Source organism: Eschscholzia californica, unplaced genomic scaffold (genome assembly GCF_041429995.1).
Source record: "Eschscholzia californica isolate CP2 unplaced genomic scaffold, dmEscCali1.0.p SCAF_5, whole genome shotgun sequence".
Classification (NCBI taxonomy): Eukaryota; Viridiplantae; Streptophyta; class Magnoliopsida; order Ranunculales; family Papaveraceae; genus Eschscholzia; species Eschscholzia californica.
Genome location: NW_028238472.1, coordinates 18,490,727 through 18,506,835, shown reverse-complemented (window position 1 = coordinate 18,506,835; position 16,109 = coordinate 18,490,727). Strand labels below are relative to the sequence as shown.

Here is a 16,109-nt window from a genome sequence, read left to right as displayed (position 1 = left end):
TCACCCTCTAAGTCACTTTAGCATCTCCCATCCCATATATCCCATATTTTAGCTAATAGAGCTACAAAATCACCATTTTGTAACGGACTTGTTCCCTAATATCCCAAATAAAACTAGCTTGTAATTAGGTTTCCACTTTCCATAGTGTATTTCTTTCAACAACAAAAAAAAATCTCTTGATTGTACAAATCAGAATTAGCCTCAAATGAAAGAAAACAAAAAGAAATGAAGATAAATAAAAGACCAAATTACAAATTTTATTGATTAATGACTTACTTATACACCATCAAAGAGACTCAATCTCCCTAATGAAGCAAAAGCAAAATAAATTGATTTAGTTACAATGTTTCTATGCCAAACCCTAAATTCCCCTATTAAATGATTACAAATAAATATATATAAAACACATAAACCCCAATAAATTTATAAAAGCCAAAAAAAACAGAGACTCAATCTTTCAAATTGCAACACAGGAGGCAAATCAACGCACCAACGCAAAATCTAGAGCAAGAAAGCACCAGCAAAGGTACCAACAATGGCTACTCCGGCAACGGTGACTCTGTTCAATGATCCTCCCATGGCAGAGTTGTCTGAGGGTGGTGGATTACCTGATGGTGATCCAGCTGGTGAATTTACTGATGGGGAAGTAGCTCCTGGTGCAAGTGCCGGTGCGACGGCACCGGTTGCTGGAGAAGGAGAAGTAGCTGGGGTTTCAAATGATTTAGGGGAAGGAGCTGGAGCTGAAACAGGGGGAGCTAAGGTGGGTGCTGGAATGGGAGATGGAGGTGGAACTGCTGGAGCCGGAGTTGGTGGTGCTGGTACTGGTGTTGGTGGCGCAACTGTTGGTGCTGGTACAGGTGCCTGAGCAATTGAAGAACCAGTCAACATACCCAAAATCATGAAAACTGCAAATCCAGCCATACCCATCTTCATTTTTATCTTTAATTGGTGATAAGGGTAACAAAATTCTAGAGAGAGAGAGAGTAAGAAGAGTCTTAGAGAGAGAGAAAGAGAGAGCAAGATGGGTATTCTTGTTGAAGAAGAGGTGTATAAAAAGGAGATGAAATGTGTAATTGAAGGTTAAGACAGCTAAACAATCATTCACAGAATGTGGAATTATAATAGTCTACAGATACAGAGTAGAGAGAGAAAGAGTTTAGAGAGAGAGAGAGAGAGAGAGAGTTGGGTGTTGTTTAGCTGTCAGATTAGTAGGATAGTCGTTACGTTTGAATTGTATAAACTAATTACTCCACCGTCCGTTTGAACCTTGTCTTCACGCGTAAACTCAATTCCACACTGAGAAAAGGAAAAGTTCCTAATTTGGTTGGTGAGACCCATATCAGAAACTACCCTTGGAATAGGACAACCCTCCCTCCTTCCCATCCTTTTGACATTTGATCTGCTTTGTGATGAGAAGAGTCTGTCTCATTTGAGAAAAGTAATAGTGTGACTACCATTGGGATGCCCATCGTATTGGGCTGCCCCTAAGTCAAATTAATCCACGGAAATTTGGCTAAATTGTCTGCGAAGTTGAACCGATCAAAAGGCCAAACGACACGTTATTCACTCAAAGTCAATGTAGTTTGGTTATTCTGTACGACCAAACTCAATCTAACTAGTCAAACATGATTAAAGAAAATGAATTATGTTTTACTTTTATTTTTGACTTTGTTACTTTTGATAGTTTTAATCGTTCATTAATTTCACTCAAGGACGAAAAAGAATTGAAATTTAGAATAAAATTTTTGACATTCTACTTTCCTCATCTCCAAAAATTTTCATCTTTATAATTATAATTCCTGGTATATAATGTAATATATACTATAAATTAAGTATACAGTTTGGCTTAAACGATTTTCAAAAATCAAAGCAAAATTGAACCGCACTGATTGGGTCGATAGGTTTTGATTTAATTTGATTTTTATTAATTTGAAAATAAAAGAATGAAGGAAACAAATTGTCCGTCTGGAAGATCGTTAAAATCAATGCTTCCATGTGATTATAGAGTTTCAAATAAAATCTCTCATCCTTCAACAAAAAAAGTAAAATCTCTCATTAGACTTGAATTTTAAAATAAACTCTAAAATGTAATTTACATTCTAAATTTGAGAGATGAAGTCTCGTATTAGAGATGCTTTTAGTAGTGGTTTTTTTTAGAGGGATTGGGCCATTGGTCCAAAAAGGGGACCAAAATGAAAATCCCACCCAAAGTTGCCTAAAAATGAAAGGGAGGTCCAATGTGTCAGTTTGGGGGTCAAAATTACGTAAAGTGCCCTTAGAAAATAAAGTATTTACCGTTCATGCCATCGAAAATTACAAAATTGCCATTGAAAATTACAAAATTCCATCGAAATTTCTCGAGAAACGATTTTTTTCTGAAAAATAATCTGACAACCCGTCCATCAGAATGTGTACTGTTCAGAAATTTACGGAACTGCCACCGAAAAATTCCCAGGAAACGAAATTTTTTTCGGGAAATTATTTTATTTACTGGAAATTTTTTTCTGTACTAGACATTTTTGCTGGGCGAGAATTTGAAATTTCGTAAAAAAATTTGAAAATTTGGGCGGGAATTTGAAATTTCGTTTGAAAATTTCAAAACTTCGAAAAAAGATTTTGTGACCGGGAAATTATTTTATTTACTGGAAATTTTTTTTCTGTACTAGACACTTTTACTGGGCGGGAATTTAAAATTTTCAACAAAATTTGAAAATTTGACCGGGAATTTGAAATTTCGTTTGAAAATTTCAAAAAAATTTCAAAATTTCGAAAAAAAGATTTCGTTTGAAAATTTCAAAAAAATTTGAAAATTGGAATTTTTTGTGTACGGGATATTATTTTATTTACCGGGAAGAGATGTTTGCTGGGCGGGAATTTGAAATTTCGTTTAAATTTTGAAACTTTGAATTTTTCGTGTACTGGTAAATTATTTTATTTACCAGACATTTTTTTTTTCTCAGGAAAACGTCAGCATGTCCTGTCCAAGGGCAAGATGGGAATAAAAAAAAAACTGACATTTGGACCTGCAACTAATTTTTGGGCAAGAGTGGATTTTTTTTGGGTTTACCCCCCAGATTTTGGACTGTTGACTCAAAAATCCTTTTTTTTATAGTGTTATGCCCCACTCTAGGTATTTGGTGCTTAATAAATCAATTATCTATATATTATCTTTGTATAGAACAAATCATTATAGGATTAGAAAAAGTTGGGAACAACTAACATAGTAACATGGTGTATAAGTGGTGCCAACATTTTGGTTGATAAATTCAAAATTCCATCCATGTTACCGTTCCATGCCATTATTGGTGTTTAGGTTTGTTGGTGTTTTTGTTGGGCCACTCGTTTGTAAACTTTGGAACTCACCACTGATTTGATCTTAAGTTCTGAAGAAGACAAAGAGGAGAGAGATATGAGTATGAAGCACAAAAGTGGGTTGGGTATATGCATGGATTGGGTAATGAGTTTCAGAGAAAAGTTGCCAGATTATTGCAAGTTTATGGAATCGAGATGACCTCAGGGCTCAGGCTAAAGAAAGAGGACATATTCTTACCTGTAAAATATTGGAATTGGTGAGTCTACAAGGGCCTTCTAATTTTGCAATAGGTCCACCCATCTCATAGCACTCTCAGTGGGTCTCGGGCTGGCCCAAGTTTGGTGGTTCAAACCTAGCATGGATTAGGCCCACTCCAAGTGCCCTCGGGCTCTCCCTATTGGAATTGGTTCACGTGTTCGATTGGTGAGAAAGTTGAATTTGTTGAGTAAATTTTGGGTAAAGTAGAATGAAGTCAAATAAATCTAGTTCATTACAATCAAAACTAGAATGAAGTCCAATAAATCTCTATGTTCCCATGAGGTTTCACACGTGATTCCCGACTGAAACTTAAGGTTTCAGTCGACAAAGGGAGAGATCTGCGAAAGAGATGTGGTCGGAGGAGGAGGAGGAGAAAAGAGAGATTTAAAAAAAAAAAAAAAAAGATTAAAAGTCGTCGGAATGGCAATTTCGTGACGACTCTTACGGACGTCAAGAAAATGGTGGTGGGGGGTTTGGGGCAAACAAAAAAAATTGGTACATTGTCCAAGTTCTAGATTTATTTAAACTTCACCGATTCTAATAAGTGTTGAGCAATTTCATGTTTCATAGATATACTTAAACTTTTAAGCTTCTTTCTAAAGCTTGAACTACCGTTAATGGTGATTTTGAAGTTGAAAATTTTCTGTAAGAGCTTGTTTATCAAATCCTTTAAGCATTTGACGGTAAGTGAAAGGATCTACATATAATACGGTTGATTATGTGAGCACCCTTAGACCATGTTGGATTGTTCTCGCAAACACTCTTACCTATGATGTTCTTTGTATCTTGAAGCATGAACGTGTTTTTATTGACGTGGAATACCCCACTCATACACTCCACTACTTGAATTAGTTTTTTTGAGAAATCGACTACAATCTACATTGGAAATGTATGCCAGCCAGAACCCGAGCCCTAACGGGCCAGACCGTTTCCTAATCCTACCCCTACCGTCCTACGTGGAAGTGGAATGGGGAGGAGAAACTTTCAAAACTTCCATAACGGTTTTCCGCTTAAGAGGACCCCACCTGGACTGCCCATAAAATTATCTTCCATTGGTTCCTTTCCCTCCCAAATTTCAAAAATCAACAAGGGTACGTCAAAATCTTCGATTTCACGAAACCCCCAATTTCACACAATCTAATCCCTTTTAGTAAAAACTAATCCTCCATTATATTCCCCTTTTTCGTTTCTATCTAATTAGAAGACCTAATTGATCAAACAACGATAACGTATTTGGTGAATTTCCCGTTTCAGTTCAGGATTAATTCGCATACAATTAAGGTTGGTTTCTTCGATCCATTTGAATCTTTGGGTTTCTATTATATCTTTGTTTATTTGATATTATGATTCGTGATTTTTTATGGATTCTAGGGTTCCTTTGTTTGAAAATGAATATGTTTGGGACCAATTATCTGACTTAGGGTTCATCATGTTAATTTTGCCTAGTGAAAGTTAGTTGTGTGAAACTAGCTAGATAATTTTAGGCTTTACTCTTGTGAAAACTAGGTTAAGCTAATGGTATGTAGTTTTACGGGTATCTTGTGATAGAAAATGGAAATTCAGATTGAGATTATGGTATCTAGTTTATGGGTATGTTTATTTGTATTGAATTCTTATATTATCTAGTTAGATTTGATTTTTCGTGTGATAATGAAGGTTTTGGGTACAAGGTTATTATATATTAGTCAGGAGTTCAAAGATGATGGTGATAGTGATGATGGTTATATACACGATATCGACAATGATGGTGACTGCAGATGATACAAATACAGTATTTGATCCATGTTCAGATGCGAAAATTCAGAAATCAGATGGATTTAGTTTCGGAATTGTATTTTCTACAAAAGAGTCATTCTTTTACAACCAAACACAACTTTCACCTTGTGATAGTCGCCTTTCTCTTTCGACTAGTGGTGCTCAACTTGCAGTGTTTACGCCAAAGGTTGATGAGATCTCTCTTCTTACTCTTAACAGCAGCTCCTTTTCTCCGGTAATTTTTTCTTCGTATTCCTTCAAAATTTATAGTCATTATAATTTTTCTAAGTTTCTACTTTTCTGACATGAAAAACAATTTGGTATTATGTTGTTGTGTTGAGCTCTATATCGTGATTATAATATTATGTTTATGCTCTTGGTTAAGCGGTTGAGAGTGGGCTAATCCACCTGAGTAACTCAGACACTGTATCAGGCTCGGGGGGGGGGGGGGGGGGGGGGGGTAACATGAGTGGATGTTAGGTCGAACCTCTGACTTACTTGTTATGTTTGAAACCTCTAGAGCTATTGGAGTTATCTTCGAATTATCGGAATGAAGTTTCTGGCCTATATTGTGTCTGTCTATGTATATTGTATATACATATATACATATTGATATAAAGGTTATGTCATATAAGATGGTGAAAACTCAGCCGAAACTCATCCAAGGTATTCGGCTCGGACAGGTGGAGATTAGGGATCGACCTCTCGCCAGTACCAAGTTGGTCCCCTTTAACTACTTAGGTTTTTGTTTTTGATGAACTAAAATCTGTATTTTGTGATTAAACTTAGTTTTGTATCGATCTTTATATGATAATTCTTATTTTATCTAGAGTACGGCGGGTTGGGTATATGGTAGCATTTGCCGGACGAAAATATGCAGCAAGGTCACCGCCAGTTTTTGTTGCAGATAATGCCAACATCATTACAAGCTTTACTCTGGTAAACACCATGAACATACAAACACTTTGATATCCACCTTTTCTTCTGTCATGTCTACCATTAAATTTTAATTCCATTCTGAACAGATACTCGAAGAGTGGTACGTTACAGAACATGTTTTTGAAGAAAGATGGTTGTGATTCATGTGCTGGGAAATCATCATTCGTGTGTCTTGGCGAACAATGTGCCATTAAAACATCTAACTGTACAAATCAAGATGGTTCTAACAAATGCAGTGTCGGAATTCAGCTGGCATTCTCAGGGAGGAATAAGAATTATGAGGTTCTAAATTCGTGGTATGAAGTTAAAAATCTAAGACAGTATTCGCTTTATAGACTCTACTCCGACCTCAGGGATTCAATCACCAACCCATTCAACAGTCTTTTCTGAGCAACTTTTAACGGAAAATGAACTGCTTACTGAAATTTATTAATATCCAAGCATGGATTGATTGGTTCGGTTCCGTAGTGTGATATGTTAAGATATATATTTTCGTCTCTATACTAATTAATCTGGTTCAGTCTATATTTCATATTGCTTTTAATGTCTAGTTTGACAGAGAGAAAAAAGTCTTATGTGGAAAGAGAAAAGGAATTTTATTAACAAAAGAACGATAATTTTCAAGTTTACAAAGATCAACAATATACAAATGGAACTAAGTGGGCATTTGGAACCTACAGATAGGGCAGTAATGACTTGTTTGGAGCCACTCTGTTATACAATCACCATGGAAAACATGAGAACAAGGCATCTTTGTCAATGTTGAACCTCTTTCAAACTCTTCCAAACACACACTACAACTTGTATTCATCGATAATTCATCACTAAATTCGATTTCCTCTAATTCGTCGATCGATGATTATGATGCTGAAACCATATTTACTATTGTGCTTGATTCCATCAAAGCTCTGTCAATCTCTGTTTGTTCATCATGAATATAAACATCTGATAAAATAAAATACATACGTATAAGATACTTACTAATCTTAATCTCCCCATTCTTTGATTCTTGATTGGCAATATGGGTTGCTAATCCTGCAATCTGTTCGGTTACTCTCAGTTCAGTGAATCGATCATTGAATTTGAAAGAAGAGAGATTGGTACGAATCATTCGACGAAAGGTTGAATACTGGAGAAAGATCCTTGGGTTTAGACGAAACCTATTAACAATTGTTGTTGGTTCATATAATTCTTGATAAAGATACGTTTCTTGATCAATTTCTGCAGGTTTGATCATCCACTGGGTTCTCCTGACAATCGAATATCAAACTCAAAATTGCAACCATCACTTGTACTTTCTTCTGTTAATTCATCATAACTTGTCTCTGATCTTTCTTTTTCACACCAAAATTGAGTTAAGAGATTTTGATGATCAAAGTTGAATGATAAGATGATTCCAGACATTTCAGACCCGTTGAAAGATAGAGAGAGAAAGTTCAACGGTAAGTAAGTATTTGAAATCAAGAAGAAGAAGAAGATTATACAGAGAAAGAGAGAGAAAGAGGGGAAGTTGTAATGAGAGTTGGCGCTAGGGATTGATATCTGGGGTTCTATTTATTATCAAGATCCTTGGCGCTTCTTCCACATATTATGACCGTTAGAACAAAACTTAACCCACAAGAATTACACATTTCAAAAATTATGACCGTTTTAGCTATCAGTAATAACAATAAAAGTCCTGAGTTTTCAAAATAATTACTTTTAAGTATCAACTATTACAAAGTTAATAGTGCTCACTCAACTTTCATCTCTATATATCCAAGCATAGATTGATTTGTTCCGTTTGTAGTGTGATGTGTTAAGGTTTTTGTGTCCCTTTTAACTCAATTTATTTATTGTTGTCTCTATGCTATATAATCGGGTCCATCTACATATCGTAATTGTTTTTAGTGTCTACAGTTGTGTCCTTCATCGAAAATAGAAAACAATATTATGTGAAAATAATGAGTTATTTCCTATTTGTCCCCCTACTTTGTGACCAACTTCCTTTATGGCCTCCTGTTTTTCGTAAATTCAAATATGACTCCCTTTTCTTAACTCCGTCAGTTTACTTTAACACCTTATCATTTTGTTTCCTTTATGACCCTTCTTCTAAAATTAATTCTTTTTCATTCTTCTCTCTAACCCCTTTATCTCTCTAATCTATCTGGTTATTGTTTCAAATCGATTCCCATACAATGGGTTTTACTGAGAATACTTAAGGTTTGAAGTTTGAATTTTTTCATCACTTCTTTTTGTTCTAAGTTTATTTAATTTAGATATGTGAAAAAAGAGTTCTTAGATTATGGACTAGAGAGAAAAATTATAATTTTGTGGGTTTTGATTATACAAGGGTTGTTGTTCTTTTAGATCTTCAGAACATTTTCCTCCATCTTTGGATTTTGATTATGACTAATTGAATCCTAATGCTAATGAATCATCAAAAAATTTTGAAGATTTCCATAATTTCCAATTCCTAGGGTACCTGATGGTGAAGAATTCCTAAATTGGTGGGGTCTATAATATCCATGCTTGATTTCGCTCGAAGCCGCAAGTTCGTGAATTGTGGTCGTTGTTGCTGCACTGCGAATCGTTCCACCACATGATTGATTTTGAGAGTGAGATTGTTGAAGAAGAAGGGAATTTATAATCAATCTACTTTCTCTCTCTAGGGCAAAACTAAACGATCAAAGCATCATCGTTATGAATCAAAATCTTCCACAAAACCGAAAAATACCAATAACCCAAATTCCGCCCATCAATTTTCTTTTGATCATGATAATCCAAAATACCAGTCACCCATTATGCAATTGAGTTATAAAAGTCCACTTCCAATAAATATTTTCCTTCTTACCAAGCTTAAGGTTGACATAAACTAGTCACCAGAAAACCCACCAGCAGAGCACCATCAAATGATCAATTGTCTACATCCACAACTATCACCAACACCACAACTACAACCATCGCTAGGACGGTGAGTGGTAGATCTCATGGATATTCAATTTGTAATAAATCGTTTTCATCACAACAAGTTCTGAGTTGGCACAAAAGACGTCGTTACGTTGGTGGGAGCAGCGGACTACTGGTTAATTCCGTTGAGAGTCTCTATCCATTGAAGAAACCATGTTTAATGATTTCCTAAACAAGTATCAAATTATATAATTTTCAATCCCTATCTTTTTCCAGATTTAAGTTTGGGTTGTGGGTGAATTGGTTTACTAGTTGTATTAATTTGATAATTATGTACAAAAAGTTCTTCAATTATTTTCTGAATTTTATCGATCTTGTAGTCTTAGTTTGTTAGCAAGCAATCTCATGAATGTGGGGAAAGAAAAAAAAGTAAATGAGAATTCATTTTTAAAGAAGGGTAAGTATGGAAACAGAAAAGTTAATAGTTAAAGTTAACTGACGGTTTCAAGAAAAAGTGGTCAAATTTGAATTTATGAAAAATAGCGGGCCATAAAAGAAGCTGGTCACAAAGTAGGGGGCCAAATAAGAAATAACTAGAAAATAATTTACTTAAGACTATATAGATGTATCTTCAAATCGTTATGTGACAATAATGTTATGAAATGAAGCAATTTACTTTGTGTTGAAGGTTTTTTTTTTTTTTTTTTTTTATTTCTGGTGGTAATCCCGCTCTTAGTTGAAAAGATACTGTAAGGAGGATTTCTCTTGTTTAAAGAATAATACAAGCCCAACTCTAATTTCTCGATCAGCTTCATGATATTTCGAAGTTTCGTTGTTATGTGGTTTGTCTTCTCTTTTGCTTGTCAGTTTTTTTTTCGTTTTTCCGAGGAATCAAATATTGCAGCATGTTATTACAAAGGAGTATCTCCAAGGCAATGGAGGGCAGTGCGAAATATAACGAAGCAAGCTTTAGGTGTAGTATAACTGAGCCAATTAAAGTCTGAGTTGCTGCTTTAAAAAGTGCTATAAACAATAGCATAGACGTGCAACTCATATAATGAGGGTGACCTAGATGTTCAAGTATTATAATCAGGGTCAGCTTGCTTGTACTTGGACTTGAAAGCAATTGTGGCTTCCCTTTAGGGCGAGCTATGATTCAAGTTGGTAAGATGTCGGGAGCAAATTAGCAAAACCCTGGTTAAATTGGCAGATCCATGGGCGCCTTATATTCTTTGAGATGTTATTCTGAAAGAGTAAAGCTTCTAGTTTTGGAACTACGACAGTCAGCACCCGACCTTGGATGATGAACATTATACCACTCCGGGATGAGAGTAATGTCCCCAGTGAATTCAGCCTGTTTCCAGTTAATTCGGCCAAAACATGGGTTAGTACATAAACGCCTTCACTGGTCCAGTGGGTGTGGTTCTACTTTCCTCTTAGCTTACCACATTCTATGCATCCCCTTGAACAAGAATGATGTATTCAACCGTTACAGGCCCAAAACATTGATTCAAGCAGCCAATGCTTTGCTCGCATCTACCGATAGCCGACGACCGATGATTGATTTACTTGTAAGATAATATCCAAAGGTACTTTGGTTACATTTGGTAGTTTAAAACTTCTAACAGTTTAAAGAAATGTTAGAAGGAAGATTCTTAAAGACCTCGAAATAGGACCCAAAAGAATAAGTATATGATTAAGTTAGAAATCTTGGCAATTAGTAGGGCGATAGCACTATGACGGCTTAAAAATGAAAAATTAAGGCAAGTGTGCATGTCTGAGACACATGTCCTGGTTGAATCGTGGCCGACTTATGTTGGCGGGAATTGCACTATGACTGCTTAACAATTAGTGTTTGATCATAGTTAATCCTGACAACTCTAGGCGCCTCGCGCTTGTATTTGTTAGTCTGAGACTCAAGTTATGGCCTCGGATTGGCCCAATCCGAGAAGGGTTGGACTGTCCAACCCGACCCTCAAGTTCTCTCTCTCCCTCTTTTCAAGTAGACCTTTAATTAAAGATTGCTAATTATCCCTGCAATAGCTGCCTGTGAAGTAGGGGTGAGAAAAAGACCCGGAACACCGCTATCCGACCCGTTCGACCGAGATAAAAAGTGTCCATGGACACCCGATGGTCATAACGGTCAGTGTCCGACCGATCCGAAAGAATTGGCGGACGGTCACGGTCAAAATTCTATGTCGAAAGACCGATCACTAACCGACCGACCAATATAGACCGTCCAAATAACCGACCGGTACGAGTGACCGAATAGGTTGACCGACTAAACTGTCCTCATTTTTAGAAGTTGACCGTTGAATTTTATAGACATATGAACATATGATGGTCGTTGGCTATAGTCATATAGTCCTCTGGAAGACCAAACATTAGTACATGGCTTAGTTATATCTTTTCAAATGATGATCAACTGTGTTTTTTTCTCTTTTATATTTACTTTTGATTTTTTGGTTAAACATCTTCATTTGTAAGTAATTTTGTTTGTGGTAATAAAAATAAAGTTCTGAATTTGAGTAAAGTTTATTGGAAAGCCCGGATCGAGACCGTCCGGTGTCCGACTGGCCCGGTAAACTAAACGGTCTTGGACGGTCAATGGACAAAGAATTCTTGAGAGTGACCATCCGAGTCCGCTCGAGTAAATAGGTGGTCACCAACAATTTATGTCCGAGTCGACCGGTTCGATGAAGTTAGAGTCCGGTACCGACCGGTCCGAACTGATTCCCAACCCTACTGTGAAGTCATCATCTCACTACCTGCAATCATCTGGAGAGGCCCCTATAGCAGTTTTGCGAGGCGCTTATAGATGTTGTCCCGTGCCATAGCTGTTCTAGAAAGGCAAAAAGCCAAAAATGTGACTTACTTTATTCACTTTCAGATTCACAAAACAAAATGTAGTCAACGTAAACTATCCTCACCCCTTCCCCTCACCCACCCCAACTTTCTCCTATTTTGTTTGACTTAAATTGGAGTTTCTGATTTGGTGGATTCTGGGGAAGAAGATGGCAAGCATATCGTCTCGGACTGGTCAATTGGTTTATGATTTAGTGAAGGAAGAACTTCCTCTTGATGAGGAGGGATCTCTGGTTTTATCTGAAACTGCCAGGACCGGTTTGGTTCTTGTGGACGTAATCAATGGCTTTTGCACCGTTGGTGCTGGAAACCTCGTGAGTTATTCTTCTTTGCTTCCCTTCCTTTTTAACATGGGTTGGTTTTGATTCTGATTTTTAATCTCTTTTTTACTTTTTGATTCGCAGGAATAAATTTTAGCTTCTTTTTTGGGGTTTTGGGTTGTTTTTGCCTTGTGGTGTTCCATTTCTTTATGGGTTTATGTTGTATTATTATCTATATTGATTAACGACTTATGTTCATATTCTCAACATGGGTTGATTCTGATCCTGATTTTTATGTCTTGATCGTTGATGGGGTTGCTTTTAATTTTCCTTTTACTATTTGATTGATCAATGCCCTCTCTCTATCTTTCTCTCTAGATAAAATTTGATCATTGGTTGTTGTTTATATTTTGATGGACAGGCTCCAAGAGGGCCTAATAAACAGATATCAGATATGGTTGAGGAGTCAGTCAAGCTATCTAGATTGTTTTGTGAGAAAAAATGGCCTATTCTTGCTTTCCTTGACACACATCATTCTGATAAACCTGAACACCCATATCCTCCTCATTGTCTAATTGGATCAGATGAAGCAAATTTAGTTCCATCTCTGGAGTGGCTTGAGAATGAAGAAAATGCAACTATTAGACGTAAAGCTTGCATTGATGGGTATCTTGGTTCAGTGAAAGAAGATGGTTCTAATGTCTTTGTAGATTGGGTAAAGAAAAACAAAATTGAAGTTGTAAGTATGCTTTTCGCCTTCTCCCTTAATAGTTTGATCTAGTTTGCCCTACATATTATATTTTTGGTCACGAGACTTCTCTTCATCTACGTGGGACTATATTCACACCAATCCTTACTTGTGATGTACTTCTTGTCTTTTTGTTGGGTGACTTCGACATTTGACCTTTGGGCTTATGATGTATAGACCCACCGCTGGTATCATATCAAGTTTGTGGATGTCCTGAAGACCAATTGGCAATGGGTGGAGTGGCCCTAGATATTATTTTCTTAGTCATTAGTCATGAGTCTCCTGTTTGTTTATCTAGAACTGTTCTCATTGTTTCATCCGGTAGCTTTTAGTAGCCTTTGGTCGCAAAAGTATAAGCTTTTCAAAGTTGAGATACTATCTGATTTTTTTACATTATCGATGTGAGAATGCTTTTGATTTATAATTTCTGTTACCATACAAATTCAAATTCGGCATCATTTCCTAAACCATTGACAAAAATCGTTTTTATTCTTCGTTTTCTGTCTGAACTTACATACTTACTTGGGAAAATTGTAAACCATATGGATGATGAAACAAATGTATCCATATATGCTAATCTTGTGTAATGTGTGCACCATATTTGATTAATTGAGACAACGGAATTGTGTGGATTTTAAGTAAGTTCTCGGGTTTGTGAAGATACTGGTAACAGGTATATGCACTGACATATGTGTCTTTGATTTCGTCGCATCAACATTATCTGCGAGGAATCTTGGTCTTCTTGATCCTCTTAAGGATGTCGTCGTATACTCGAAAGGTTGTGCTACATTTGATTTGCCCGTTCAGGTGGTAAGAAACATCAAAGGAGCGGTAGCCCATCCACAGGTAACTGCTTAATGATCTTCAAGATATGCCTTTAAAAGCTTGAGCATTATTTTTTGATTGCCATTTTAAACAAGATCTTCTTTGAGTTTTTCTTCGAATTTTGTTTTCCATGAAAACTCTGAAGAAAGGAAAAAACACTTAGGTGACCCTGTAACTCCATCAATTCGTGTTTCGGAAAGTCTTCTAAAATCAAGAATCAGATTTTTAGGAGGAAGGGTCTTGGATTTGTGTTTATTACTTCCCTTTGAAACCCCAAGTGAAGTATACAAACTATCACTCACAAGACTTCAAGAAGTGCCTTCCAATTGAATGTAGGAACAATATGAATTGGTGGGTTTATAGCGTCTTCACCACTTAAAGTCTTGCTTGATCAATGAAACCATTCACTATTTTAATGTTGACATAACATCCTTATATACATATATAGTTCTGTTATTTTTATTGTTATTTTTGTGCCTAAAAATTAAGACAATCATGATATCGAATACATAGATATTTTTGTAAATTCATTTTGTCCTCGTTTGTGGCCACGACAGGAACTGATGCATCATATAGGTCTTCATATGGCCAAAGGACGAGGAGCCAAAATCGTACATGAAGTGTTTGGTCCTATTAAGTAGCCGTGATAGTGGTAACCCTGAGGATTGATGAGCGACCGTGAGCTAATTCCTGAGTAAAAGGTCAAGTTACTGTGTGTAGCTAAGTGTCGCTGCTGTTTCCCGTATATGTCTTTGCTTTTGTTTTTACATATGGATATAAAAAAGTTACTGCAAACATCATTTTTCTGCTTTTGTTGGAATGTTGACGAACGATTATACAAATTGAAGAAATAAATATTAGCGACATTGCAGTTTGTAGTTATGGAAAATTGAAAGCTTCATGGTTCCATTTCCCCTGATATTTTACGAAAACAGGAAGACAAGAGGGTACTGAAATAGCTCAATCTAACAAAGTTAAATTGAGGAGACAGACGAAAGCAAACACGAAGCAACAACAACAACAATAACATGATAAGTCCTGAAATTTCGGAAGTACTATTTTACGCACATATGATTATGAACTTGAAACAACTTAGAAATCAACCATAAGAAAAGTAAGAAAGGTAATTTTATAGACAAAAGAATGAGAATATTCAGGTTTACAAAAGATCATCATCATCTGTATACAAATGGTGGGTAAGTAACTAAGTGGGCATTTGAAACCTACAAATAGGGCAGTAATGGCTTGTTTGGAGCCACTGTGTTATACAATCACCATGGAAAACATGAGAACATGGCATCTTTGTCAATGTTGAACCTCTTTCAAACTCTTCCAAACACACACTACAACTCGTATTCATCGAGAGTTCATCATTAAATTCGATTTTCTCTAGTCCGTCGATCGACGATTGTGATGCTGAAACCATATTTACTATTGTGCTTGATTCCATCAAAGCTCTGTCAACCTCTGTTTGTTCATCATGAATATAAACATCTGATAAAATCAAATCCATACGGATTAAATACTTACTAATCTTGATCTCCCCATTCTTTGATTCTTGATTGGCAATTAGGGTTGCTAATCCTGCAATCTCTTCTGTTACTCTCAGTTCTGTGAATCGATCATTGAATTGGAAAGAAGAGATATTGGTACCAATGATTCGACGAAAGGTTGAATAGCGAAGAAAGATCCCTGGGTTTAGACAAAATCTGTTAACAATCATTGTTGGTTCATATAATTCTTGATAAAGATACATTTCTTGATCAATTTCTATTGGTTCGACCATCCATTGGGTTCTCTTGATCAGTCGAATATCAAACTCGAAATTGCAACAATCACTTGTACTTTCTTCTGTTAATTCATCATAACTTGACTCTGATCTTTCTTTTTCACAGTAAAATTGAGTTAAAAGATTTTGATGATCAAAGTTGAATGATAAGATGTTTCCTGACATTATTTCAGACCAGTAGAAAGATAGAAAGAAAAAGTTCAACGGTAAGTAAGTAATTGAAATCAAGAAGAAGAAGATTATAGAGAGAGAGAGGGGGGGGAAGTTGTAATGAGATTTGGCGCTGGGGATTGATATTTGGGGTTCTATTTATCATCAAGATTCTTGGCGCTTCTTATCAGATATTATGACCGTTGAACAAAACTTCACCCACAAGAATTAGAGATTTAAAAAATTATGACCGTTTTGGCTATCAGTAATAACAATATAAGTCCCGCGTTTTCAAATTAATAACGTTAAACACCAACT

The 16,109-nt window shown here is 36.1% G+C and overlaps 2 protein-coding genes and 1 pseudogene across 3 annotated transcripts; 2 read left to right on the top strand and 1 right to left on the bottom strand.

The window, feature by feature from the left end:
- Positions 1 to 238: 238 nt before the first annotated feature.
- On the bottom strand, positions 239 to 1,210 carry LOC147537620 (uncharacterized). Its single transcript, XM_086644590.1, has one exon. The coding sequence runs from the start codon at positions 931 to 933 to the stop codon at positions 502 to 504; it is 432 nt and encodes a 143-aa protein (XP_086500716.1). The 5' UTR covers positions 934 to 1,210; the 3' UTR covers positions 239 to 501.
- Positions 1,211 to 4,672: 3,462 nt separating this feature from the next.
- LOC147537619 (uncharacterized) lies at positions 4,673 to 6,728 on the top strand (annotated as a pseudogene). Its single transcript, XR_015225877.1, has 4 exons — positions 4,673 to 4,852; positions 5,228 to 5,561; positions 6,157 to 6,265; positions 6,362 to 6,728. The product of XR_015225877.1 is annotated as an uncharacterized LOC147537619 (transcript).
- Positions 6,729 to 12,035: 5,307 nt separating this feature from the next.
- On the top strand, positions 12,036 to 14,741 carry LOC147537618 (nicotinamidase 1-like). The gene is made up of 4 exons (XM_086643424.1): positions 12,036 to 12,333; positions 12,701 to 13,018; positions 13,688 to 13,873; positions 14,410 to 14,741. The coding sequence occupies exons 1-4, from the start codon at positions 12,169 to 12,171 to the stop codon at positions 14,491 to 14,493; spliced, it is 753 nt and encodes a 250-aa protein (XP_086499550.1). The 5' UTR covers positions 12,036 to 12,168; the 3' UTR covers positions 14,494 to 14,741.
- Positions 14,742 to 16,109: the final 1,368 nt, after the last annotated feature.

Excerpts from the sequence above, each read along its gene's own strand:
- LOC147537620 (XM_086644590.1), bottom strand. The coding sequence starts at position 933 with ATGAAGATGGGTATGGCTGGATTTGCAGTTTTCATGATTTTGGGTATG.
- LOC147537618 (XM_086643424.1), top strand. The coding sequence starts at position 12,169 with ATGGCAAGCATATCGTCTCGGACTGGTCAATTGGTTTATGATTTAGTG. Across the intron at positions 12,334-12,700 it reads CCGTTGGTGCTGGAAACCTC|GCTCCAAGAGGGCCTAATAA; the intron begins GTGAGTTATTCT and ends TTTGATGGACAG. Across the intron at positions 13,019-13,687 it reads AGAAAAACAAAATTGAAGTT|ATACTGGTAACAGGTATATG; the intron begins GTAAGTATGCTT and ends GGGTTTGTGAAG.